The sequence below is a fragment of the Physeter macrocephalus genome, chromosome 5 (genome assembly GCF_002837175.3).
Source record: "Physeter macrocephalus isolate SW-GA chromosome 5, ASM283717v5, whole genome shotgun sequence".
Lineage (NCBI taxonomy): Eukaryota > Metazoa > Chordata > Mammalia > Artiodactyla > Physeteridae > Physeter > Physeter macrocephalus.
The window spans coordinates 27827543-27838890 of NC_041218.1; the positions used below are offsets into that span (position 1 = coordinate 27827543).

At 36.5% G+C, this 11348-nt stretch overlaps 1 protein-coding gene across 1 annotated transcript in view; it reads left to right on the plus strand.

The window, feature by feature from the left end:
* The first annotated feature begins 465 nt into the window (after positions 1-465).
* Positions 466-11348, plus strand: part of IQUB (IQ motif and ubiquitin domain containing) — a 61077-nt gene continuing 50194 nt past the window's right edge. The window contains exons 1-5 of the mRNA XM_024129850.3: positions 466-540; positions 5055-5479; positions 7788-7922; positions 10725-10886; positions 10976-11148. Coding sequence (XP_023985618.1) covers positions 5059-5479; positions 7788-7922; positions 10725-10886; positions 10976-11148 — 891 coding nt within the window. The 5' untranslated portion in view covers positions 466-540; positions 5055-5058. The remainder of the gene's footprint in view (positions 541-5054; positions 5480-7787; positions 7923-10724; positions 10887-10975; positions 11149-11348) is intronic.

An 11348-nucleotide genomic window follows, 5' to 3' on the forward strand; every position in this document is an offset into this window, starting at 1 on the left:
GCTCCTATCTCCCTTTTCTGTTTGGCTGCAAGGGAGCTAAGAGCCAAGTTCCAAATTTAAGAAAAGCAAGTAGGCACCTGCTGTTGTACACCTGTGTTCTCCTTTGCTTAGGTCCTCACTCTCACTTCATATTTACATTTTCTCTAACCCTGATTTTTTATATCCATAGCGCGAATTGCTGTCAGTATTTGGTTCGGAGAACTGTGCCATTTCACAAGTGTAAAAGACAGCTTAGAGAGTGGTTACCATCAGAACCACTTTCAGACCTAGGTAGCGAGTAGGTAACAAATCCCCTCGCTCCCTCACCCCGCCCCAACCTCTGCTTCATTCCTTCTCTCCGCCCCCTCGCCTGGCTCCATCCCTCGCCCCTTTTTTTCTAAGCGCGGGCACCGCCTCTTCTCGCGGGAGTGGTGTCCTGGTGGGAGGGAGTGGTGCCGGGGCCGTTGCTAGGATACAACCGGAAACAGAATTCGGCGAGTGTGGACTCTGCTTTCTAGGAGCCTGGGAAACCGCTTCTACCCGACTAACTGCGTTTCTTAGGTAGGAGGACAGGTTCTGGATGCCCTCGACTGGCCCGATCCCTAGGCCGACCTTGAGCGGGTGGCTAAGGCGTTGGACTCCGAGGGCTGAGTGCGGGGCGTTGTTGCAACCTGGGCTCTGGGGACTGTATGGCCACTCGGGAATGTTTCACCTTTGCCTAAAAAACTGTGCAAAGCATCCCATCTTTCTTGGTTCCTTTTCTGGCTCCGGATCTCTAATTTGGGATTCGGAAGTAGCGGCATCAAGCTAGGAGGTGTACCTCACCTCCCACCCCGAGTGCTTATCACGGTTAATAATACAGAAGCAAGACGTGTGTGCGACCCAGTCTGGCATTAGAAAATGTTTAGCCATCCATGGTGACCATTTTTAGTCTTTAGTAAATAGAGCGCTTTCAGACATTCCTCTTTCACTCCTCTCCACCCACGGTCTTTGGTGTGCCCTCTTAAGAAACTTTAAAGCTCAACAAGGCTATTTGGTAGAAGGGAAAACTGGATCCCTGCCTTACTACTTACACTAGTGTTCTAGATATACCAACGAAATTATGCATTGTAGGTGAAAGGGGGACGTTTTTGTATGCAATCATAGTAGAGTGTTTTTTTTTCTTTTTAAACAACTTTTTAAAGATTATAACATTTACCCTTGCATACATAATACATAATAATACATAAAGATGATTAAAAGTTCAAACAGTAAAAAGAATGAACAGTGAAAATCTGTCTTGCACCCATGTTCCCCAACTCCCTGTCCTCCAGTTCACCTTCCAGAGGTATTCTACACATATACAAAAGTAGTCGTATCTGTAACATTGTACATACTGGTATGTGCTTTTGTTGGAGGAGAGGTCATTGAAAGGACATGACCTCCGGTTTACCCACTACCCAGGGGTAAACCTCCTCCACCTCCCCTGTCCTTGGAAAGTACCTTCTGCCCATTGTTCCTGAACTAAGAGATGTGCTATTGAGACCATCGGAACTGTATACCTGACTGAACCCAGTTAAGATCTCATAAACTCAGGATTTTGGCGGGTGGATGTTGAGATTTACTGTCTTTAGGCTGCCTAAGACAACCCTCCTTTGTAAGTTTCCTTGCCTATTAAACCTGCCATCTGCAATCTGGAGCGGTCTGCCTCTTTCTTCGATTCTCCTTGCCCTCTGTGTACCCGGCTCAATTTCTATTTTACCCAGGGAATTCTGGAGGTTGTGAACCAAGAGCTTTGCTTTTTCACTTAATTGAACAATACAGTATGTAGCCTTTAGAATTGGCTTCTTTCATTTATCATAATTTATTTGAGATTCACACATGTTGTGTGTATCAGTAGTTTATTCCTTTTTATTTATGCGTGGTATTCCATTTTATGAATGCATCATAGTATGTGTATCCATTCCTCAGCAAAGGAACGTTTGTGTTGTTTCCTGTCTTTAGTGATTAAAAATAAAGCCTTTATTAACTTTTGTGTGTAGGTTTTGAGTGAATGTAGTTTTTCATTCCACTTGAGTAAAGGATACAGATTGCTGTGTCATATGATAAATGTGTTAATTTTACAAGAAACCTGACAAACAGTTATCTCAAATGCTATATCAGTTTTCAGTTTTGCATCAAGGTATAAGAGCTCCACTTGTATTCATACTCACTGGCTATTGTTGGGCTAAAATTTGTTTTAAACTATTCTAATAGATGTGTAGTGAAATCTCATTGTGATTTGAAGTTTCATTTCTCTAATGACTAATGATATTGCGCATTTTTCATGTGCTTGTACTCAGGGCCAGGATTAGAGTGAGGCAACAGAGGCAACTAGGTCTAAAATTTTAGGAGGCATTTATTCTCAGGTGCAAGTGCATGTATAGGGCAGTGCAGGTGCCACGCTTGCCTCAATCTTGTCCTGGCTCTGCTTATTTGCTTTCTTGTGTATATTCTTTGGTGATGGATCTGTTTAAATCTTTTACTCATTTTTTTCACCGTTTTTTTTTTTTCTTATTATTGAGTTTTGCAAGTTCTCTATATATTCTGGGTACAAGTCCTTTATCAGATAAGAGTTTTGCAAAAAACTACATCCCAGTGTATGGTTTGCCTTTTGATTCTTCTAGTTGTCTTTTTTGAAGAGCAGAAGTTTTTGATTTTATTGCTGTTGCTGTTTTAGAAGATGCTATCTTGGCCATTTTGGGGGGAGGATGACCCACCAGATAGAAACAAAAGCATTATTTCAGATTCTCCAAAAAGGGTAGATAATTATGTTGGTAGGAGTTCAGGCTTCTTTATGGTGCTCTCTTTCTAATCAGGCCACTAAACTTTGTTATAGGAGAAAATAACCAAAAGGAAGATTTGTGTGTGTGTGTGTGTGAGAGCCTAAAGAAGTTTCGCTAACTTCTTAAAAGTTGAAGTTTTGTTCAGTTTTGTCTCATTTTTTTTCTCTTTGTTGTTCCGGAATTTTAAAACTTTATTTCAGTTCTTTTATTGGTTGTTCTTGAAGTTTAACCATGCATATTTAATTTAACAACGTCTAGAGTTAAGAATATTATAGCTCTCAATTTTGTAAACAGTATAAGGAATTGATAATAGTTTATTCTCATCTTTCCCTTCCCAGTTACATATTCTTATTGTCTCATATTTTAATTTTCTGCTACTATTTTGTGTTGACAATATTTATTTGGGTTTACCCATATGTTTATGATTTATTTGTTTGCCTTTCCTTCTTGCACTTCAGACTTACATTGGGCCCATTTTACTCCTCTTCAAGTATATCCTTTAGAAGTTCCTTTAGAGCAGATATCTTGGTGATAACTTGTTTGTAAATGTTTCTGTTTTTCTTCTTGAAAGATAGTTTTGCTGGGTGTACAATTCTGGGTTGATAGTTACCTTCTTTTAATTAGTCTATTATTGCCATGGCTTCTATTTTTCTGATGAGAAATTGCAGTGATTTTACTTTTCTTTCCTTTGCATTAATGCCAGCAAATATGATTCAAAACAGTGGATGATATGTCCTTGATCACTGTTTGCTTTTCGGATTTTCTGTTTGTTATTCTGTAATTTAGTTACAATATAAATGGCTATGAATTATTTCTATTTATCCTGTTAAGTATATTTTTATATTGTGCTTCCTGGACCTGTAGATTCATATTTTTAATCGGTTTTGAAAAATGTTCAGCCATTACCTTTTATGATATTTTCTTCCTTCCATCTTTGTTTTCTTCTAGGACTCCAATTTGACACATGCCAGATCAGGGGCTGGCAGACTTTTTCTGAAAAGGGCTTCACAGGCTACGTGCAGTCTCTGTTGCATACTCTATGTTGTTTTTTTAATATATATTTTAAATTTTTTCTTTTATTTATTTATGGCTGTGTTGGGCCTTTGTTGCTGCGCACATGTGGGATCTTCCCGGACCAGGGCTCAAACCCATGTCCCCTGAGTTGGCAGGGAGATTCTTTTCTCCATGGCTCTTAATCTCTCATATTTTTCATATCCTTATCTCTTTGCAACATGCTATATAAAATCTTTTGATTTATCTTCCAGTTCACTAATTCTCTCTTCAGCTGTAATGCTGTATTCATTGACTTCAACAAGTATACATTTTTATTCAGGATATTATTATTATTAATTATTTTTAATTTGTCATCTGGTAGCCAGAGAACTTCACTAAGGTTAATTTTTTTCTCCATAAGGATCTATGCTTAAGTGAAAGTTCCAAACACAGCTTTTCCATCTCACTACTGTTTCAAGTTTTGATCTTCCCTGTGCTTTTGCCTCAGAAATCAGCCTCAGGGTCACTTCCCCTATCCCCTTTTCCTGGCTGCCAACCTCTATAGGTAGGCTCTCCTGGCTATTCTGGCTTCTCACTGCTCTGATCCAGCTCCTGCCTCTGATGCCTGGCTCTGGGCTGCTCTGGCCCACCCTGGCCCAAGCTCCTGTTGCTGTCGTACTGTTTCCCAAGCCAAAATTCTTGGCTGCTGTAGCTTAGGCCCTAGTTAGCTCCAAGATCAACCCACATTTGTTTGTTGATATGTTTGTTTTGGGGGACAGAGGTCATTGGACACCTCTGCTACAATTTGTGAGAGCAAAGCTACTACTGTGTACTTTCCAGCATATAGTTGCTGTGGAGATGTCAGGTTCCTTGGAGCTAATATTCAATTGCAATGTCAGAAGCATAAATAGCCTTTTTTAGAAAAAAGGCTATTGAAAAAAATTCTTCTTTCACAAGGCATTGTTCATTGAATAAGAGATGACAATATATTTTAGAATTTTTAAAATATATTCTTCATAGAATACGTCTCTCAAATTTATTGTGTTTTGAGGTTCTTTATTTGGTACACATTTTTACTTTCTGTGGTGTTTTTGTTAAAAATTCACCAATGTTTTTTATCTAATGCCATTATTAAGATAATATTAAAAAAATAATGAACCACAGTGTAGTATACTATGAACAATGCTGTATGCCAGCAATGAATTTGATATTTGGTGTAGATGTTTTAAGTGTAGTAAATATATATATATTTTTTTCTTTTTTTTTTTTTAAGTTCAGGACAATGTCTGACCAGGAGGAAGGATCTGATGCTCAGAATGTTGATTCATCAGAAGAAAGAGAGGATGCTTTTGGGACTATCAATATTCCAGTTCCCTCAGAAGAGGTTCCAGAGTCAGATCAAACTGAAGACTGTGAATCTGAACTAGAACCATCTAGTGGGGGCCGTGAAAAACGTGTTGAGGAGCCAAGTGACCAGAGCGTTTTAAGCCTGGAACTAAATGTTGTCGAGCAACTCATGGAAGATGTTACAGCAGATGAACAAGTTTCATATTCTCCAGGAGACGGTGGAGAGTCTCTAGCTAAATCTGATAATGCAGTGCAGTCAGCCGAACAATACTCAAAAGATTCTCTGGCATGTCTGGAAAAAATAAAGGCTGTAAAGGAATCTCTGAAAACATCAATGAAAGATTCGTCAGCAACAGGTATTACCTAGGGAAGATAGGGTATTTTTCCACCTCATTTTGAAGAATGGTTGTTTTTTCTTGTTTGTTTTTGCTTGAAGATGTATTTTATATTTGATCTTACTTTCCCACTCCGTTATCCACTACACCTCTGTGGCTATGCCCCTTGAATCTCTTAATTATGTGTGAAGCCTCTCCTCTATTCTGCAGTATCTACTTCCCTAAATAAAGGAGCATCAATAAATTTTAAAGTGTTGTTTCTCTGTTTTTCCAAAATAAACTAGGTTCTTAAAATGTTTAGGGAGAAATTTTTGAGTATAATTGTAATTCTTTTGCATGCCATTTTGGAATTAATTGTACACAGCTAGCAAGAGGTGGGATGGGAACTTGACACCATATTTTTCTAGTTACATATACAGTACTCATTCCACATATCTCGTTGCTTTTACATATTTCCATATTTCTGCTTAGTGTTAACTTTATATTAAGCTTCAGAAAAATCATTGTTGTCTTTCATTATGGGTTAATTTTAAAGACATAATGTTGATCACATGGCATGTGGAAGTTATTACTACATTGTTGGTAACAAAGCAGAAGGGGAGCAGCAAGAAGGTGGTTACATGGAGAATTCTACTTGGGTGGTTAACTGACTACTCCTTCTCCCCCTTCTCCATAACTTTTGAGAGAGTTTCCTTCCATAGAGTGGAGAACATGGGTCATCATTTAACAATAACAGCAGCTTAATCTGGCTGGTAAAATGTAGCTTTTGAATCTAGTGGAGTAGTTAGCTCTTGTGTGGTGTGTCTACACAAGTAAGAATAAAAAGGAGGAGGAGAAGTAATCAAGCCCATTTATGCCTAATTGAAGTTGTTATCCCTCAATTACATTATTCATTGTGAATTTGGGCTCCATTTTTTGATAATTCTGTGATTCCCTGTGATTATAGCTTTTACCAAATATATGATGATTAAAAAAAGTGGTCTTGGTCCTGTACTTCCTGAGGCTCACAGATTCCTGAACAAACTTTCCCTTCCCAAAGCTTAGGAAATCACTGCTATGAAAAATTTTAAATACATTAATCATAGAATTTTGAATCCAGGAAACAATTAAAATAGACTTCTGATAATGTAACATCTGTGAGAGTGTTCTCTTATTAAGAGAGAACTGTGAAAATAATATTTAACAAGCTTTAAGAACCTTAGCATCAATAATGCCTTGTTACATTTCATGCTGGGATTAGTGATGAATGTCTCATAGAGCTTTATGAAAACTGTCATGTCAGGCATCTAGAAATATATGAAACTCTTTTGGTCTACATGTGTACTCTCCACTCCATCCTACTTATATTATATCTTCTCCATTAAAATTTAAAGTCTGTAGATATAAAAGTAAAAAGTTTACCCCATCATAATTAGTTTTTAAGTACTATATACCCTCCCTATAATTTCTGAACAGATAATCATTTTATAATAACAGTTTTTCTCTATTTTTAACATGTGTCTTGATATTTATTTTATGGAGTTGGGAGTGAGCTACATAATGTCCATTTTTTGTGAAAAGTAGATTTGTGCATAGTTATTCCAGATATTTGTAAAAAAACGATGATTTTCTGTTTTGCATTTTGCCAGCTATAGACATAAATCAATTATGGGAAGAAGAATGGACTTAGATAATCTTTTGTCATCGCAAGGTCAAGGAAAATTTTCTTTGAAAATTTCCCTTTTGGTTTTTTTTAACTTCATGAATACACACTGATTTCCTGATGCATGGTATAAATATATAATCAAAGCATGTATGTTTCTAAGTTCAGGTCTCAGGGTCTCCCTTTGTAATACTACACAAAAACACTTGATGTTCTGAGATGTTTCCTATGTTTATATCTGAATTATATATACCAGATATTGGGAATCTTTAAAAATTTTAAATGATTTTAAAAGAAACTTTAAAAGCACTTTAGTTTCATTTCCTCTTTCTCATGGTATTCTGGGTGAGGAGGTAATCTCGAACATGCACTAATCCTCATAGAAGGCAATGCAAGAGAGATCTGAACTTTGAGCTGGAGTTGGGGGAGCAGGCATTGACCATTGATGCTAATTCTTGAGATTATGCATTGATTTTCAAAGCAAAATGTTGCAACTGAATGTTTGTCACTTCTCTTCTTAGAAAATGAACACTAGCTTTTATTACGGAGGTGTGGTGGGAGAACATGGCAGAAACAACCTGCATTCTATGTGATTACAAATTGTCCCATATTTCTCTGCCTGTGGATTCTATGATGCTGACCCTTGCTTTTAACTATGACTCTTTTTTTCTCTTATTTTTTCTACAGTAAAAGTTGTACTTCTTCCTGTGGGCCAGGAAATTATAATACCCTTTAAAGTTGACACTGTTCTAAAATGCCTCAAGGATCATTTTTCATCTCTATTAGGTGTCCCACCTTATGTCCTGCAGATAAGATGTGCAGGTAAGCTTGGAGGCTAATAAAATTATTGAGACTTCTCTTTGATTTGTTAAACTAAATATCTTCATGTTTACTGTTTGAACATTATATTATGGTTATATATTCATTCATTCAACACTTTATTATTGAGGACATACTTTGTTCCAAATACTTTGCTAAGAGCCAAAGATACAAAGAAACATGAAACAAAATCCCTGTTTTCAAGTTGTTTACAGACTAGGAAGGAAGATGTATGCAATGTTTACCACACAGTGTGTAAATGTTTTGATGGAGATATGTTCAAAAAACTGTGAGAACAGCGAGGAAGGAAACTGGGAGATTCTAGAAAGCTTCATCTGATAAAAGTGATAATACTTTTGCTAAGTCCCAAAGAGGTGAGAAAACCTGGGACTTTGGGGAAGTGGTAAGGAATTTAGAGGGAATAGAAGTAAATTATATGGGAAGTAGGAGGAAATGAGGTTAAAAAAATAGATGATGAATGAGCATGTATAGGAAAAGAAGAGGACTGAAAATGGTTTATCAGTCTTGTACATTAAGGTCAGTTCACATTCTGACGATGTTCAACTTTATTTATATTTTGTGGGCAATATTGAGTAGCCCACCTTATATTAGCCTTGTGTCATGAGAGGCTGAGGTCTTAGTAACTGTGATAGAATTAAGCAGACTCGAATAGCTCAGGAAATATTTCTGTAGAATATGCCTGCACAGATCATAATATTTTATTTTTAAAAGTTTGATATTAACTTACAAAGATGCCACAAGTTTCTAGGGCAATAAGAACATTTTTTTTGTGGGAAAATCCGAAGTGCTAAAAAGGAGTAAGCCATACCTATGAAGTTCTTCCTCCTTGCCAAATCAGAGAAAAACAATCAGTTCAATTTCAAAATTATTTTTAGAAAACTATTGTAATGAATGTGCTCCAATAGTAAGATGTTCATGTATTCAAACAACAGGTTACTAAAGCTTGATTGAGGCAACAAAGCTAAAATTTAAATAGTTATTATAACAATAATGATACTGATGATGATAATGATCATGTTGATGATGATGGCTAATTTAATGAGCACTTACTATGTGCTAGTCCTTCTACAGAATATTCTGCCTACATTATCACATTATCATTCAATCTACACAACAATCCTTTGAGGTAGGTATTACTATTAATTTTTTTTGAGAGATGGAAGCTAAAGCTTGAGGAACTTCTGCAAATTCCCAGAGCTTATGAGTGTCAGAGTCTGAACTTAAATATAGGTATGACTCCAAAAAGGGAATTTGGAACTGCTTGGCATTAACTATAAGGTGAAGTTCAAAACTGGAGAAGAGAGAGCACTTTGAGACTGAGCACCCGGCCAGTGGTACCTAAGAATCTGGGCTCTGTGTTAGTTGGAAGAGGAATCTCTGTTAGTTTCCTATGACTGTGGTAACAATTAACAAATTTAGTGGCTTATTTTGCTTATGGTTCTGGAGGCCAAAAATCCTAAATCAATTTCACTTGGATAACATCAAGGTGTCAGCAGGGCTGTTCTCCCTCCGGAGGTTCTGGGGAGAGCCTGCTTCCTTGCCTTTTCCAGCTTCTAGAGTTGCATTTCTTGAATTCTTGGGCTTCCCCATCTTCAAAGTCGGCAGCATAGCATCTTTAAATCTCTCTCTGCTTCTGTCATATCTTCTCTGTAGTCAAATCTCCCTCCTCCTTCCTCTTAAAGGGCACTTATCATTACATTTAAGGTTCATGTGAATAATCCAGGATAATCTACCCATCTCAAAATCCTTAACTTAATAAAATCTGCAGTCACTTTTTCCATATAAGGTAGCATCCATAGACTCTAGCAATGTACATGGATATATTTTAGGGCCATTATTCAACCTATTGCAAAATCCATATAACGTTAATTTTTTTTAATTTAGAATTTAAGGTGAAATTGAAACTCAAAGATTTTTGAATGTGCTTTCTTGAACATAGCTAAAATAGACTAGTGGTATCTGACATATTTCTAAGAATGAATAAAACAAACCTTTGCTATGTTAAATTCCTAATTGTAATTTAGGAAAAACATACATTGGAAAACTGATATAGTTTCTATCATTATACAAAGCAGCATCCAGTAACATTGTACGTGTTTATGTATGCCTTAAAATATAGAAAGAAATTTATAGTCAGTTTATGAAATAAACCAGTGGGGATGGGGGTATAAGTTGAAGCAATAAAACATAAAAATAAGGTGATGATGTACACTTTTTTTCGCAAAAAACTGAGTCTTAGCTCTACCTTGGCATGAATTAATTTATATGAATTTCTGATTATAGAAACAGAAAGGAAAGGATTCTTTAGAACTGAGTGTATACATTAGGAGTGTGTATTAAAATAATCAGGCTTTCCCTGATATGGATATGTCCTATGCTTATTTATAAAACATTGTGATATTTTAGAGAATCGATGTTTAGAATATGATTTTGCTCATATTATAGAATGTGTTTTTTATTTTTAAATGTTTATAGTTGCATGGTTATTGTTTATTTGTATTTCTTTTTTTTTTTTTGTATATTTGTATTTCTGATGAGTTGAGAGTTGTATTTTTACTTTACTTATAATGCTGAATTCTTGCTCAGGAGTACCACCTTAATTTTTTCCATTGTGGAGTTTTTGATACTAATAATACAGCAAGAGGTGGACATCATCAATACCCTATTTGGTAATTAAACAATATGTGTTCATATAAGCACCATTGATGTTTTCCGTCCCTTAAAATGAGTACATGTAATCATTTCTTTGCCATAACACTTTTTATAATTTTATCTTATTTTTAGGAATGATTATTAAAAATCATGAGACGCTACTACAACATGGAGTTAAACCCCAGGATATTGTCCAAGTGGAAATCTTTTCCTTACATCCAGATCTATATCCAATCAAAAGAATAGATAGATCAAGTGATGCCTCTCAAATCATAACTGTCAGAGTACAAACTGGTTAGTTACTTGATATCTTTTAGGTAAAGTATTTTTTTAGAGTCCCTTTGTAGTTGGACTTTCATTTAATCTTGGTTTTATCTCCTCAGGCATTGATCAGTACCAGGAAGTATCTGTTGAGATTATAAAATCTGATTTTCACAAACCATTCCTTGGTGGATTCAGACATAAAGTAACAGGAATGGAATATCACAATGCTGGAACACAAACTGTACCTAAAAAGATTCCTGAAAAACTGAATGCATTTTGTAGGGATACACAGGTAATATTTTTATTTTTCCACGTAGGATTTTTTTTTTTTTTTTTTTTTTTTTTTTTTTGCGCGGTACGTGGGCCTCTCACTGTTGTGGCCTCTCCCGTTGCCGAGCACAGGCTCCGGACGCGCAGGCTCAGCGGCCATGGCTCACGGGCCCAACTGCTCCGCGGCATGTGGGATCTTCCCGGACCGGGGCATGAACCTGT